At 44.0% G+C, this 17,470-nt stretch overlaps 1 protein-coding gene across 1 annotated transcript in view; it reads left to right on the top strand.

The window, feature by feature from the left end:
- LOC144763924 (uncharacterized) overlaps positions 1 to 7,490 on the top strand; it is a 58,883-nt gene extending 51,393 nt beyond the window's left edge. The window contains exon 5 of the mRNA XM_078649964.1: positions 3,990 to 7,490. Within this exon, the coding sequence (XP_078506090.1) occupies positions 3,990 to 4,228 (239 nt within the window). The 3' untranslated portion in view covers positions 4,229 to 7,490. The remainder of the gene's footprint in view (positions 1 to 3,989) is intronic.
- Positions 7,491 to 17,470: the final 9,980 nt, after the last annotated feature.

The raw sequence follows: 17,470 nt of genomic DNA, 5'->3' as shown, positions 1-17,470 counted from the left end.
TCCCTTAACGAACCAAAGCAGCTAAGCTAAGTGGTCACACTCAAAACCTCCCCACACACATGGGTACACCACAGAGTAAACACCCTAGAACAAAAGGGAGTGTAGACGGAGACGCTAGAGAGAGACACAATAGGGGTAAAAATTCACTCAAGACAAAATAGAGCAAACCCCTTTCACAAAAATTCACCAAAGAAAAACAATCTTTTCAAAGAACTAGAGCTTCCCCTGATAAAGACGTGCTGACACTAAAGATATGATAAATTCACAGCTCAAAGTCTTACCAACATGAAACCCTGGCCACGAGTTACAAGAAGATAGACTTAGACCAGAACATAGTGCACAAACAGTCTCCACCAAGAGCAGGGGACAGCGCAGAGTAAAAACTCTGAGATGGAAAAAAAAACACAACATCCCCTAAATAGGGTACACCACAGGATAATAAACCTGGGAACAAAAACAATGGGGCATGGACTACCCACAAACACCACTACATGGGGCATGGACTACCCGCAAACACACAATCTCCCCTGAGTAGGGTACACCACAGGATAATGAACCTGGGAACAAAAATGGGGCATGGACTACCCGCAATCACCACTACATGGGGCATGGACTACCCGCAAACACCACTACATGGGCCATGGACTACCCGCAAACACACAATCTCCAAAACTAATATAAATTGGCATTGACTACCCACAAACACACAACCTCCCCTTAGTAGAGTACACCGCAGGATACCAACCCTGAGAACCTGAATAGGGCATTGACTACCCACAAACACTACAGAATCACCAAACAAGAGTACAAACAGGATGCATTACTCTCCCTTGAAACCCAACACTACAACATCACCAACGCAGGGTACAGCAAGGTTCAACATCACCCTAGGAAACAGAAATGGGCATGGACTACCCACAAGGACACAACCTCCCCAAAAAAGGTTACACCGTAGGGTTAAAAATGTAAGTACAACACACAGTACAAGTGAAACACACGCCCACCCAAAACATGCATTTAGAAGCTAAGCACTTCACAAGTAAATGAATAAATAAACACAAGACTTGAGCTCCGGTGAGCGGTCTCTCACCCGGGGTCTTCGTACTCAGCTCTCCACAGTTGTCGCTGAATATTGCCATAGAAACGATATCTCAGAGAGTCAATTAGGATAGTCAAAAGCTCCGTTGTGTTGCTCTCAGCCTTACCGATAGATGTCGTGTTCAACGAGACACTCATATTGCCCAAAAGGTGAAGAAAATGTAGCACCAACCATGCTTTCCAGGAAGCAGACAGCACCACGTTTGCAACAACTTCTTCACTGCGATTGCTAGGGCGAGGAAAGCACACCAAACACGGCCGGTAATCTGAAGTGAAATAAAACAAACCGGGGCAAAAATCAAAATGGCGGCACGCTGTCACGTCCGCGCCGGATGGTTAGCGGACAAGACTTGCTGTCCAACGTTGCGTCGTAGCAGGCAAAGAAGAAAGCGTCACAGAAAGCGTCACAGAGGAGAAGATGATGATGGCATCACAAGACCGGTAAGACTGTATGTCTCGAGAATGTGTGCGCGGCAGAGCTCGTGACTCGTTTAAAATGTGGCGGTTCAACTGCCATGAAGTCAAATGCACCATGAGTGCAGAAAATAGTATATAAAATTGCCCTCACACTCACCGGCAAAACACAGAACAGCCTCCTCAAAGACACGCCTCGGCAGACCGGAGGCGCTGTACGTAACCCTGTCCAGCCTCCTCAAAAGACACGCCTCGGCAGACCGTAGGCGCTGTATGTGTCTAAAGTTTCGAAAAACACAGGGACGGCTGGCAAATTACTCCCAGTCACAGAGTAATGCGGAACACATAAGCGCGTTAGCTCAACAAAATCGCCGCTTCTCCAGACACTCTTGAGTTTGTTCCAACGTTGTAGACTCGCAGACAGTAGCAGGACAACAACGGGCTCACTGGCAAACACTGGCAGAACTGAAGGACAAGATGTCAATGTCACTGTTGTTTTTTTCCACAGAGGAAAACGCTGCCAAACTGTTTTCTGCACATAAAAAATGATCAGATTTGTAGACCGTCAATCCAGACTACTTGCTGAAGTAGCAGAACAAATCTCACGCAGGTTGACAGCAGACATCAAAGTAAAAAACAGACGCCCAGGGTGCAGGAGGTCCAGGTGGAAGAGGACACTGGTGGGGTCAGCTGGGCATTACCTTAAGTATCAGTTTGAAGTTTTACTAGTTCTTGATGTCAAAAAGTCCTTCTCTTAAAGTTGCTTAATTCCTTAGTTGGCCTTTGTCCTTAATTTACGCGTATGTTCATCCAGTTAAAATCGTCGCCAAATTTTAGTAAAGGAAGATGCACAGTCCACTGTGTAAGTTAAGATCCTTTATTGTAAGTTCCTTCTAAGATAATAAGTACAGAAGTTAAACCCCACCAGGAGCCAGCTGTTAGCAGCTCAGCCTGAGTTAACCAACTGCCACAGTCAGGTAGAGAGAGACACTGTGAGCCAGAGAGTCACCCAGACATTCTATGTCACAGATGACATAGTACAGTCTATCTAGTGAAGAACAGTGGAGAGGACATTTACTACACAATACATATTTCACAATTATTCACAGATATTTGCTGGGAGTAGTCATGAAAATCTGTGACTGTATTCCATTTAAACATTTTCATATGAATGCATATCTTCCATTCCTCATGTAACAAAGTATGCATTCAGAAACTGTTAACTTTGTAGATTTGAATTGTGCATTCCTTGCACCACGGTGAACGAGGTGTGTTTCATACTTCACTTTAATGGCCTTTGGGTTGACTTACTTTAGTCAACTTCTTTTGTTTTGTAACCATGAGCCATTGGCTTGCAACATTACTACTAATCACATCTTTTATGAGCCCAGAGGAGTGTGTTGGTATCACCGTTTTTCTGCTAGCTGTTTTACTTGTGTCCTTACACCTCTATTGGAATCTATGAGAGACTGTTTTACAGCCTTTTTAGGTCTTGCTTAAGACTGCAAATCCTGCCGAGCTTTATTATCAAATTGCATCCCCATTCCCAACCCCACCCATCCACCCTCTATTTACCAAGTCGTCCACATCACCCACCCTCTGTTTTCTGTGTGCTTTTCCATTGTTGTCTATCGCTTGTCCACCTCCCCCACCCACATCCTTATCTCCCACCCTCTGTTTCTTCATATTGCCTTGCCAGCACCCGCTTTCCACCCAAACCTAGTGGTCTTAAAAAGTCAATAGAGATCCATTAAAAAAATGGCACACTTATTTTTTTTACTATTCTATTTCCGCTAGGTAATCAGAAAGAAAATGCTTGCCTCAATGTGGAGGCACATGCACCTGTGTTGGCGCCCGACTCATTATAGTGCTGCTGTACAACATGGCTAAAAATCATTGACAAAGACAATAATATCTGTTTTGCTTGTCTGCACTCACCCTCCAGTACACTAACAACCATAGGCAAAGCCAGTGGCATGCACTACAAACATCAAACCATTTTCCTTTGGTAGTGTTTCTTTCTCTGTGTTTTTCTAGTTTTGTTTTTGTAAACTGGTAGTTGCTTCTTTCCTAACCTGGCCATACCAAGGGACTCCATATCCCTCAATCTGAAAATGTTTTGTAATATTTTAATATCATATGCATGTCGCATATGTAGGCGGCGTGTACACTCTGCACCATGAGGCACAATAGAGCTGCTAAAACCCACATTTTAATTACATGCAGTTGACACATTTGTCACATGGGCTATGCTTGTAACAGAGCTTTACCAGAGCTTCTCTTTGGTTACTTAATACCTTTGTATAAATATTGTAAAATATCTCTTTACAGGAATAAACTTTGAGTTTCTTTTATTTTTATTCTTATCCTTTAGTGAGAGCAAGTACATTAATTCAACATGCATGTCTAAGTTGATTTGGTTTTGTAGTTGAATTTCACTGATGTTAATACATTTGTTTTGCTTTTCCGTGTCCTAGCTGCAAGAAGGATCATTTTGATTGTGATGCATCACATCCCAAATGAAAACCTTCCCCTACACACTGACTCCAGGGGCCAAGTCCAGAGTTCCAGCGTCCTGGGCTCGGTGGATTGCCGCTTCTCACAGGCCTCTGGTCTCTACAGCTCCGAGATGAACTCCAAGGCTGCCTTCTCTGCTGCCGCCATGATACAGAAGCATAAGCATTCACTGCCATTCCAAGAAGGACATACACCATGAGCTGAAGAAGTACTTAGTACTCTTTAAACTGTCTGTGGAACATCTCTGCTAGCACCTTCCTGCCACACATTTATGAGAGCAGCTGTGGTATCAATCTGCTCCCATGTTGCTGTAACCATTTCCAGTGGCGTACCAAGGGGCGGGGGTGGTACGAGTTTTCGGGGCTCTTACCTGGTACCATTGCAGGGCGGCAAACGCAGAAATCGGCAGCACCCCCGGACTTACCTACAGCCGTGGTGGGGCGGCAACAAGACTAGCTATGGCAAAAGGTCTAACTATGCCCCTGACCATTTCATAGGCTACTCGGATGATGACTCTGTGCACCCTCGACCTGCATCACGGAAAGGCGCTCTTCCAGTAGCAGGATTGAAGCACACTAAATGGAGGTTAATCCAGTAAAGAAGGTGGGATCCACCAATTTAGTTATTTTACACGATATTGCCTGTTTGAGGTATGGCACCGTTCAGTGCATTTGAGATGGTCAGACTCGTCTCGGGTGAGGTTGGAGGCAGGTCTGCTGGTGTAGTTGGCAAGTCGGTGAGGTAGAACCTCAGGAATTTTTACTAATACATTTCTACCAAATATATTTTGGTTACCCAATAAAAGGACGTTCATTGCAAACAACATTGCTGTTAGGGTCATGCATGTGGCAATACAGGTATAGATGCTGTTGTCCATGGACAGTTGCAGATCCACACAGGGGCCTTCAATGAGTACTCTTTAAAACATGAAGGTTAGTAGGTACAGCGAACTTTTAATTGATTAACTACATATAATTGGTCTTAGTATTGTATACACTGATAAAATCTGACTTTACCTAACGAGTGATGCCACTGATGTGGAAAGCAATCATGTCACATACATTCCCAAACTATATGGAGCAGAATTATTCAAATGATTTGGTTATGTTGAACAACTTACCAGGCTAGAAAATAAGTACTGGAAACCAGCTTTCAATTTTACAAACCCCATTACTGAATCAAACAACTTACAGCCTCTTGGGGAGGTATTTTGAAAAAAATGACCCAAACATATATATAACAGACATAAAGCACATATAGTTATTTATCAAGTCTAACAGTGTTACACATATATAAGCTGTGAATGTAAATGATAGAATACGTTTTTAAAGAACTATGCTTAAAATATAGACATTTGCTAATTTTATTCTGTCTCAGACTAAAGTAAGACCATTGACATGCTCTGGATTCCACACTAAAGAGTCCATCATAGTATCCACCACCAGTGATGGACTGGAGGCTATCTTCAGTGAAGTTAGCAGTGCGCAGTGGTGAGCGTGAAGCCCAAGGCTGGTGATCTTCCACTGACAGGAAGTCTGTGATGAAAGTACATAAGGCTGAAATTTAGTGCAAACTGAGTTCCTCATGAATGAGTCCCCTTATGACAGGAATTTAGGGCCAGATGTAGGTAAATACTATTTACCTATTCTTAAATACCGATTCATACCGATTCGGTATTTAAGAATAGGTCAATAGTATGTAGGTAATTTTTCGGTAAATTTTACCGAATCTGTAAAATTCGGTATTTTCAAAATCGGTATTTAAAGGGGGAAACATTGAAGGGTGGCAGGGTGTCACTTTGACACCCTAATGCACCTCTCAATTGTGTATAGGTGCACATGTTGCAGACATACATGCCCTAAGGGCATGTATGTCTGCAACATGGCACTGTTGGAAAAGCAAAAAAAAATGCTTTTTCAAAGGTTTTCATTATTTACCATCAACTTCTAGTTGGTGGTAAAAACCGAATCTTTAATTGAGGAATGCACTAACTTGAGTGCTCCCTACATCCTGGATTCGGTAATTTACCGAATCGGTATGTTAAGAATTCGGTATTTTACCGAATCCTTAAATTACCGATTCGGTAAAATACCGAATCCTACAAAAATGCCACCTACATCTAAAAAGCCCAATACCGGTCGGTAACAGCCGAAATTCGGTAATTTCGGCCGTTACCGACCGGTATTGGGCGATCTACATCTGGCCCTAAGTCAGACTCACGGCTACTAAAATTCCACCCTTTTCTTCAGTCTTCAGATCTTCCTTCCCATATTAGATCAACACTCTGCATCAGCTGGTTGACCTAGGGTCTGTGTTCTCCCCACTCCACCCATCCCTACTCAGTTATTCTCCAACAAATTTGGTAAAATTTTTCTCTTGACCATTCTTTTAACTGTTTACTGTTCCCTCCTGTGTGTGTATTTGTTAGAAGTGTTTTTAGCTTGCTTTAACATGTAGTAGCTTTGACTGAGAAACCTGAATTGTAACACTTTATATCATGAATTGCAGTAAACATGTTTACATGAGTGAGGAAGCGAAATATCTTTCCCCATTGCTTTTCACATATGAACTTTACTCAGACTCATGTTTACCAATAGTAATGAATACCTGGACAAATGAAGATTCATTTTAGGGGAACATTCACCAAAAACGTGTCAACTGCCACAGGCTTAGTTTACACTTTCTCATGTCAGTCGTTTACAAGGAGTTGTGACAGTCACACACCTTTGGATATTCCATATGCATAGACAAAAGATGGCATACTGTGTTAATACCTATTTATGATATTGACATAGGTTGCCGACTTATTTCCTAAACCTGTATAAAGTATAGTATATATGTAGAGGGTTAGGAAAAATATGTATTTCTCTTTTTTTATACTACTGTTTTGATTCTATACATCATTTTTTGTTACCCTCTTTTGATGAGCATGAAACTGGTGGCATGTTGACCAGTCTACCAGGACAGCGGAGGTAATCAGGGTGCTCCCACTCTGGCATGGTAGGCCACAAACTGAGTGGAGTGATTTTTGTTCCAGGATCTGGGCCCCTTTATCCACAGATATTTGACTGGTGTTTGCATCATCTCTTGTTGGAAGGCAATGTGCACAATGCACATTTTGCCTTTTTAGGTTTAGCAGCAGCTTATCTGAGCGGATGCTATATGTTCCTTTTTATTCAGTCGTGAGCATAATCTGGCCACCTGATTCTCTGTCCTTTTGTAGTTTGTGGATTTATGACATACATATTTCAGACTCTGAAATATGTATGTCATAAATCCACACACTACAAAAGGGGCCACAGATGCTTCTGTGACCCCCTTCTGTAATACACATGTAGTACCAGCGCTGTCTTCAGAGGGTGTTTCGTAATTTGCACGGATATACTTGTTTGCTCCCTTCAAAGACGGTAAGCTGTCTTTCAGCTTCAGAAAAAAAATAATAAAGACACTTAGTAATATTAGATCGGATCGCATCAGAAATGTTTGTCGGTGTCATGCCTAAATCTGAAAACAGAGTTGACTTGGCTGAATAAAATGCCTGACGCAACCATGGGCACTTTCAATAATAACACAGATAGGAATGTTGCATGTAACTCTTTCTACCCTATGTTGAAATGTGCCTTCATTGACATTTAGACTGTGCTGTGAAAACAAATACTTGATCCTGTGGAGTGTGCCTATGTAATGTAATGTAAAAGACATTTCTATAGCTTTACTTTCACTCCAAGGAGTATCTTGGCGCTCACCCAACCTAGATGGAGGAGTTGGAGGGAAAAGGATGACTTACACTCTACACCACAGATTACACCAACGCCCTGCATGCCGCATCGGGCAAAGAGAAGATCCAGGTTTTTAATGCCTTCCTGAAAGAAGTTTCCTGGGATAGTGAACGTAAAAGGGGCGGAAGCTTATTCCAAGCCTTGGTGCCTAATACAAAAAGGGATTTACCACCTTTTGTGGCCAGCTTGAATCGGGGAGGTGTAAGTAGATTCTGACTGGCAGACCTCAGACAGCGTGTCGGGTGATATCTCTTGAAACCATTGCATAGGTATTTTGGGCCTTGCTGATGAAATGCCCTAAAGGTAATTATGAGAATTTTAAACAAAATTCTTTTACCTATTGGCAGCCAGTGGAGGGTATTAAGCGCTGCTGAGGCTGAAGACCTACGGGGCCAACGCAGTACAAGGCGGGCCGCCGCATTTTGGACCATTTGTAACCTGTGGAGAACGATTTTGTTGGCTCCAGCATATAGACCGTTAAAATAATCCAGCCTAGAACTTATTAAGGCCGCTGCGACTGTTTTCCTAGCCGACAGCGGAAGTAGGTCAAAAAACCTCCTCAGAGCTTTTATGATCTGGAAGCACGTCCCAGCTACTGCCACAGCCTGATGTTTAAAAGATAGTTGGTCATCAAATTTGATGCCTAAATTGCGGGCAGATGTAATTGTATTGGGAGGGGCTTCTGCATCCACCGGCCAGCACATTTTTGGGGAAAACAGATTATGACTCCCAAATGGCAGAATTTCTGTTTTTTCAGCGTTACATTTTAAATGATTGTTAGTCATCCATTTAAAAGTTGCTGCTAGACATTCCTTAAGATCTTCCTCGGCGCCTACAAACATGCCTGCTCGTTCCTGCATTGTTCGGAGCAGTATGTAGTGGGAAACCATCCTGAATGCTGCAGAAAGTTAGTGAGGGTTCAGTCCTCATGAATCTCTGTTTCACTGAACAGTCTGCTGTGGAGTGCATGGATATTTCTTTATTAAGGATGGTGTTCAAACTAATTTGAGGTCAGTAGTTGGTGAGGTCATTAGTGTTCAGGATCTATTTCTTCAAAAGGAGTTTCATACAGGTTATCATAGAGGTATGAGGACTGTACTTTGCAAAATGGATGTGCTTAGCAATTCCGCGATACCAGAGATGGGACTGGATACAGGTTCATTGAGCCAAACCACTGTGGAAAGTTCTGTTGACAGGTTGAATGCCATGATTGTATGTCAAATATGTTTATTAAAGAAAACAGTAGTCACCATGCAAATCATAAGACATTGAAGCGTTATTGTGAGGCTGTAGGGCCACATACAGTAACATGATCATGGAACAAATGCAGTGCATCTTAAGACATACATGGGTAGAAAGTTCAACATCTAGAGAGTTACAGAAGCTTGTTTTCAGCAGTGAGTGAGGGTGAGCCCTCAATGGTGACGAAATAACACAACTGGGAAGATAAAATAGGAAAGGGGAGAACAGATCGGTGTGTGGGGGGGGACGAGCCCTGAGTAGTGTCAGCTAAGTCAAATGTGGGGAGAGGGGGTTCCTCACTGGACCTGCAAGACGAAGACCTAGACTGGGGAATCTTTCTGTCGTAGTGCAGAATTACATCTTCAAAGAGTTGTCAAGCCTGTAATCGGGGCGAGGGTGTAGAGAGAGTGCTCTAGCATGGGAAAATGGTTGAATAGGGGCTGCTAGGTGGTTGTAAATTTAGTATAAGTATGGGGGATCTGGGCCATCAATTGTTCCATTGCCATGACATACCAGAGATGCAGGAACCATGCTGAGATGGGTGGGGCGGAGCGGAGGATTTCTTCCACTGGAGGGCAAGAGTCTGCTTAGCTGCCTCTAGCATGTGTGCAATGAGACGCCAGTTGAAGTGGGTAATGGCTGCGAGTTGGAGCGGTCTGATTCCATGCAGGACAATTGTGGAGGAGTTTGGTATTGTATACAGTATCTCTGATGTGGCTCAAGACCTCCTTCCAAAACATGGGCAGGGGGACAATGCCCAAAATTGGCATGGGTATTTGGGGTGGGCCATGTGTCGTGTGTCATAAGGTAACAGGTGGGTTTCTTGTAGAAAGAGGTCAGGATCTTATATAAGCAAGTAACACCACAACTGGCGCCTATTGTTGGGGGAGTTAAGGCCTTTAACGTTCAGGGAGAGGAACTTAACAGGAGGGGTTGTAGTCATGTTGGTGGGCAAGGAGGTCGATTGCTATGTCAGGCGACGATCAGGGGGTTTCACTGCAGGGTGAGGGGGAAGCATAGAAAGAGCACTAGTTGTAGCATAGCAAGAGGACCGCATGCATCCCAGTTAGCAGGAAGTTCCCTTACTGTAAAGTGTGCAGCAAGGAGGGTTCTGGAGGCCCCGATTTTTAGGCTTGTCTCTTCCCAGAATTGAAGATATGGGTAGGAAGGGTGGGGCACGATATGGTTAAAACACGATGGCCAACAGGGCCTGTAGTTTTTAGCATCATCCTGGAATAGCCCAGAAGGTAAAACCAGGACCATTCTGAAGAAATCACGCTTTTAAGGGACTCACTGAACTTAGAGGACGTGGAATGAGATAACATAAATGGGCCAGTCTCCATATCACCCAGCATGGCTCAAACAAGGAGACGGAAGGCGCCAGCCGTAGGCCCATTAAAGTAGGAAGGGAGGCATGCCAGCAAGTTTTAACTCTAGAGGAGGTGGGGTGGCGCCAGGAGGGCTCCTGTGCAGGTGGTCCAGGGTAAGGCCAGAGCGACCCTGTAAAGCTCGATCAGGCCAGTGTGGTACAGAGCGTTCATTACTCAGAGGCCGTGGTGGATCGAACTGGTGATTGAGACTCGTCCATAGTGCGGAGGTGTTTGATAATTTCCTGTTTCGCTTGAGAGGATACCTGCTCTTTGGTGCGATCTCTATGTTGGGGGGGCACTGTAGACCATTCGGGCCATATAAATTCTCTGAAGGGTGCCTGGAGAGGGGAGGGGCTGGTGTCTCTGGACTATGTCGGGAGTTGTAAAAGTGGGTTTACATCTTATAGGGAGTGGAAGATCCGACGTTTGCCCTCCCAGGTGAAGATCGGCGCAAAGCGATGGGCCCATTTATATTGGTTATTGAGGTCACGGAGTATGTCAGTGGCTGGTTTAAAGTCTTTGCTCCTACGTAGCTTTACTGGGGCAATGTTCTGAAAGATCTCGATAGGATAGTCATTGTAGACCAAGTCTGTGGCGCCTCACACCTTCTGCAGGATAGCTTCCTTAGCACCACGAAAAAGTGGACTCGCATGAGAATCTCAAGGGTGAAGTGAAGTCAGGGCAGCCCTGAGTACTGGCAACTCGATGGGCTCTATCCAGTGTGGGGGGGCTAGGCATCATCGTTGCACCTAATTGTCTGTAGTAGATCCGGCGAGAAGGTCATAATATCCAGTCCCTTTGCTCCGGGTGGGACCCCCCCCCCCGAATGCGATGTTTATATGTCTGTTCCTATTTTCTAAGTCTTCCTACTTTAGTTGAAGATGTGTTGTTTCTCAAGCGCAGCCATCCTGCGCCATAGGTGTTCGTGGTGTTCCAAGTGTGCGTCAGCAGAGAGATCAAGATCGTCTACTTGGCCCACAATTTCTGCAACATAATCTCATCAGGGTTCACACAGACAGGCTTTAAACTCATTTTTGAGGGATCCAATTTCCGTTTTGATTTCTTGTAGGACGACGTTCATGTAGGCCTGCATTAGGGGGCTGGTGCAGAGTCTCCGATGGCCATTGCCCCTTTGGATTCAGAGGTGGCCTGCGGGGGAGGATTATATTTGAGCCACAGAGAGGCCACATGATTGTCTTTAGCCAGAGTGGGCAAATGATCCCTGCAGGTTATGGTACACGGCATGTCCAGATGAGAATCCCCAGCTACACAGAGCAGGCGCTGAGTTATGTAGGCTGGCATAAGAGGTGCTGCAGGGCCAGTCAGGCCAGACCGACCCAGGTGCAGGGCAGCATCAGTGCTGTAGAAGGTCCTCAAGAGCTGACGGCAGGAGTACAGGGGGATCCAGGGAAGGGTCAGTTGTGTTTCTGCCCAATGTTGTCATTCATAGGACACCTCTCTCATAGCATGGGGGAGCTTCACTGGGTCCTGCTGTCCTTCATGGAGTGTGCGTCTTCACAGGAGGGGTGACCCCGGGATTGGAGGATTCCCTCCACCCCAATGTGTCCAGCAGTGTCGAGAACAGGCAAGGCCCAGTCACTCAAGTAAGAGACTCTGTGTGGGCGTAAGGGGGAATGCCCCCCAGCAGGCTTCACCGGCTGGCCGCAGCAGCCGTCTGGGCCTATCTGATCGGAGGTCTCCAGCAGTGAAGAGAGGGGGGTCCCTAGTTCAGGTGTGGTAACAGGGAGTGCACTCCGATACATCCGGGCAGGCTGAGCCCCGGGACCTAGAAGGAAGGTCCAGACATCGCATGCAGGGTGGGGTGGGGATAGGTAGGAGGCCCGCTGCACGACCCGCAGCCAATCACCCCCTACCTTTACTCCTGTGGCCTCCATTCGCCCTGCTGTGAGGAAGAGGGCCAGCAGCTGTATTCAGGGATATCACCGGCAGAAAAGGCCTCCACCTAGGTTCAGGTGCCCAGCTGGGTCAGTAGGTCCAGCAGGCCTAGAGCAAATGTCTATTGCGTCACTGGGCATTAGGGGATTGAAAGTTGATGGAGGCATGAAAGGTGTCCTTGGGGCTTTTTGTTTATTAGGCAATGTAGCTGTTTCTGATCTTGCATCTTGCTCCAGATGCTCACCATACCCTGCCTCCTCAGTTTCCCACAATTCTATTATATAGCTTGGCATAGATGAACCTGAGGCAGTGACTTCGTCCGTACGATCTGAATTGTGAGACATTGTGTGTTTATTTGCCTTAAGTAGATGAAATTTGCAAAGCTTGAGTTTTCTTATAGCTTTATACAAGTCAAGTCTGGTTGTTGCATAATTTAAATTGGTACGCGGTACAAAAGATAAACCCAATTTAAGTATGTTTTCTTCATCATCTGAGAGCTTCATGGGGGTCAGGTTAACAATGGTACGATTGGTATCTCCATTTGATGTTATTTGTGGTTGCCGATTGGCCCCTGCCCCTCTTTTTGTTTTGATATGACGCGCCTCTTCCTCGTGTTATGCCTCTGCCTCCATTTGTAATTTGAGTGTTTTCGCTGTAATTTCTTTGCACTCTGGGCCGGAGTCATTGCATTCTTTCGTGGCATAGAAAACCAATTTCCTCCCCAGGAGAGGGTTTAGCTGTAGTGTAGTTCCTATCATCCCAATAGGCTCTGCGCATTGGAATAATACCTACAATAGTAAAGGCCTAGACCAGACGTTAACTAGGTCTACTACTGTCGATATTAGACTTAAAGTTTTGGGTTTGCCAGCTTAGCTCAGAGTTCACTAGAAACTTTCTCGAATGTTCAGGTAGGACTTAACTTCCCTGATTAGACAAGAAGGGATTTAGTTTCTGACAACCATAGAACATGACAACTTTGCTCTCCCCTAATCAAGAGTATATCTCGAGAGTCGTGTGAACAAAAGGCAATTTATTTTACTCAGTCAGTACGTGCATTCTTAGTCTCATCAGATTGTAGAGAAAAGGAAGAGACGGGCGTGTTCAATAAAAGATGTTATTTATTGATCAGTCTCTTTTCTCATACAAGAGAAATGGATCGATATTATTGCAATACTTATAGTTAAGTAAAGTGCATACATTAAAAGCAATAGTATAAAATAATACTGTAAAAACATTGATATGGTTTCTAAGCCATATGATGTTTAAAATGAATAAAATATATTACATACACATATACATTTGACTAAACGTACTCAACTGGTGTTTCTAAATACGCCTACCCCGTGTACCTGACCTAAGTCTAATACGTGGGCGGGAATAGAAAGTTACAGTTTAAGTTAAGTTTGTTTTGCCAAGTGACTGACTAAAGAATTCTCTGTGAGGGGTTATTCAGTTCTGTACCTGGAAGTTAGGATGAATGAGGGATGGTATCTCTCTCTCTCTGCTCTCGATATTCCAGGCTGCCTGCGAGGGCTACCCGGAAGCGCCGGGGCTGGATTCTCGGCAGGAGAAAGCCGCGCGTCTCGTTCTCAGCGCGTCAGGAAGGCGGGGCTGCTGCCAGCGGGGTCTGCTCTGCTCTGGGCTTCGGCAAGTATGGCTGCTCCGTCTCGTCACCACGCGTGTGTTTGCATAGGGCAAGATCGGTAATATTTATACCTTTAAGGTGCCGAGATTGACGTAAGGATGGACATAGATACGTCAATAAAGATGTCATACGACTTGCTCGTTAGCACATTCTTTTACTGAAGTTCTCTGTGAAATCAAAACAATGGCCGCAGGGTTTTGCCCAGGTTGTCATAGGTTTGATTTGTTATGAGAACTCCGTATGCCTTATCAGGGGCTGGAGGAATATCGCTTGTCTAATTAGATCGCAAGCGTTATGACCTAATCAGATAACACGTTCCTGTGCCGTAGTGTGACTGCGTCAGATAACGGTATCTGCATCATGGGGGTTTTCTGCCTCATGGGCTGACTGCTAGTTAACTTGTTGGTTTGTTAACCAGAATAGGGTCAGGAATAGGGGGATCGATTCAGAACCTATAGGAATACATGACACCCACTCCACGCTAACTATGGACATATTTACTAATCTAGGCATAGTATAACATAGTACAACATACTATAGAGTAGTGTGTATACCTTACCACCCCAAAATACATAAATGCATTTCGAAATTTTCAAATATACGGAAAATTGCAGTCATATGTATTGTATACACTTAAGCTGTAGAATAATGCCAAAGTAATTACGCATTTTCATACATTAATACTATTCGGTATATGAGAAATTACACATGAAATGGCTCTTAATACAGAAAAAAGGTTCGAGACCATTCCATCACATAATAAAATATTTATGAACATACCAGCGGGCAGCTAATGTCTATAAGGTATCGAAAAATAGAAATCTTAGTTCTCTAGGAATAGTTTCTTACTTTAAGCAGAAGATAAGTGTCCCGAAAAATATGCAAAAATATTTAGGGGCTGCTGAAAGATCGCTGTCCGTGAACTGGAGGGAAAACTGTTCATGTGACTTTATTTTTAAAGTCGAAGGCCGAATTCAGGGAACGCCTTGTGCGAGTTTGCTCAAAAGTCTCTATTTCTGCTCTGGTGAGAACATCATATCATTTAGGCTTTCGAAAAAACTGTCAACAGCTTCATGGGAAAGTTCCATTAACTCGGAAATAGGTGTAACCATGCATTCGTGCGCATGATTGTCTCCATTGACATTCTGATTCGCATTGCTGACAGAAGGTTGTACCTGATCGATGCTGCTTTCATCTTGAACTTCACTACCCCTCAATCGTAGTGGTGAAGCTTCCACGAATGCCGTCATCAGGATTGGTAGCCTTTGAGGGCAGCACAAAGCATGAACCTTTATTGGGCTCAACAATGTTTCTGCATCCATCGGCGCATCCGATTGTAGCGTCAGACAGGTGTCTAACACGCATTCTTCTCCGCATAGCAGGCACCTTAATACAGGTAAAACACATCTTTGCCACATTGGTCGAAATGATAGAAACCAAGTCATGTTCAGGTCTCTAAGCCGGGAGAGTCCCAGGATTTTTGATATCCGGTCCCGGTATCCAATGGCTAGGATTGTTTCTTCCATTGTCGCGAGAGTTTGGTCTGTGACATGGGTTGCCATAACGAAAAATAAGGACTAAGAATAGGATTCCTGCAATTAGTCCCAAGATCAGGGGAAGTCCGCCAAAAATCGAATGGACGAAATCTGGAAAAATACCCAGTATGGCTTTGAATGGTGTTAATGCCATCGAAAATACTGTCTTAAATACCTGTGAGACCCCAGTGGTATCAGAAATATTTAAGATTTCATTAAGGATTTCCGCGAAATGTATGGGGGAATTAGTTGATAACAATGAATGTATCTCTGCAGTCGTCCTTGCGACTTGGAGATCGTACGTTTCTTTTGATGACGTGAGCCTTGTAGGCGTCTGAAGAAGCACTGTTTTCATTCTGCTTAAAGTATCTATTCGAATAGAAGTAATTTTCAAATTGGGCCATGCCCTTGCCTCCCTGTCTGGAAAGGAGCTGGGGAACAATGAGCGTCCACAGCACTTGACCTTCGCAGTCGTAGTTACGAGATAAGGAGTCCCGGGCATAAGACTACAGCATCTGCGGTCTACAATTAGAATGTAACTCCCATTATAGAGTCTTTGAAAGAATGGTTCTATTTCTGTTGCAGGTGCGCCTTGCTGGTGACATGAAAGGTTGTATGAATTCCCTTCACAGGCTCCATGCAAACTAATTCCGTTACACAGAAGCGTGCCGCTTAGTGACATCGCACAATTATTGCCACTAAGAAACACTTTCTGTCCGGTATTACTGACACATGCATGTGAATAGGGCAGGTTCCATGTTGTTTTAATGTACCCTTTTCCCAATTTCTCGTACATGCCAGCCTGTATATATTTTTGGCAGTATTGAAACCTGAAGGTTGATATTGGAATATTTATTATCCCATGTATTATCCATTCACTGACAGGTCGTTCTGACATTGTCACTGGTAATCTTTCAAGTTTTTCAATGCTCAAGATTGTATAATCAGCACCCTTCTGGGCCATACTGATTTGTCTATCAGTAAGGTTAAAGATTTGGAATAGTGACGTTGTGTTGATTAAACGCCAAGGCACATAGCCTGAACGCAGATTTTGTAACGTCCAGCCAAGCTGTACAATAGAACGCAATTGAGACTGACCGTGTTGTAACAACAGTAAGTCCTGCGATAATATGTCGATTGCTGAAGACACAATGCTGTCCAAAGAAAAAATTCTGGAGGACAGAGTCATTAACCCATTGTCCACTACAGAAAGTGATTTTTCCAAATTAATACGGTCAATTTCCCGTATTTTCTCTGCTGTTTCAATTTGAGTAACCTTCCAGGCCTCATTATATGCTGCATATACAGAGGCTACTATGAAACGTTTTTGACGCTGTTTGCGTGGTCCCATAATGAAATCACGCAAGTCAGCACCATCAGTAAGTAAAGTTAGGTGTTGCTTAATTTCTGCCAGTGTGGAAGTTTGTAGCCATTGAAGGCATAATTTGCCCACACTGTAGGTGGTTATTATCCCTGGGTGTTGTCTTTGAGGATATCTAGGGTCTGGCCTGGTCATTTTGAACCCCTGTGTTTTATTCAGGAATCTGTCTTGACAGTTATTAGTATCTGTGGGCCAGATCAACCACTGTTTCCAATCAGGATGTGTTCTGTTTTGGTTTAATATATGGTTTACGTCTATCTCTTCATCTGTATCAGAGTTATTGCTAAACATTGTTGGCTTTGGAATAGACGGTTTATTTAGGTCTTTGATTTTGGCTAACCCAAGACAGGTGGTTTGTTGGACAGTGTCATTTAAAAATATAATTTGTTCCGGGATCATGCAGGCTCTAAACAGTGATTCTATACCCTGTACTTGCCATTCTTTTGTACCTCAAACACTTTTCAATTCAACATTTTTGTCCCAATAATCAAAACCAAAAGTATTCATTTGTTCGAAGAATGAATCTGAATATATCAATTTTGTGTTTGTTATCATGGTCTTGGTCCCTGTCTTGTTTGACAATTTGAAATAAA

Source organism: Lissotriton helveticus, chromosome 6, assembly GCF_964261635.1.
Source record: "Lissotriton helveticus chromosome 6, aLisHel1.1, whole genome shotgun sequence".
Lineage (NCBI taxonomy): Eukaryota > Metazoa > Chordata > Amphibia > Caudata > Salamandridae > Lissotriton > Lissotriton helveticus.
The sequence above is the reverse complement of the archived record's forward strand: the minus strand, read 5'-3'. Positions and strand labels throughout refer to the sequence as shown.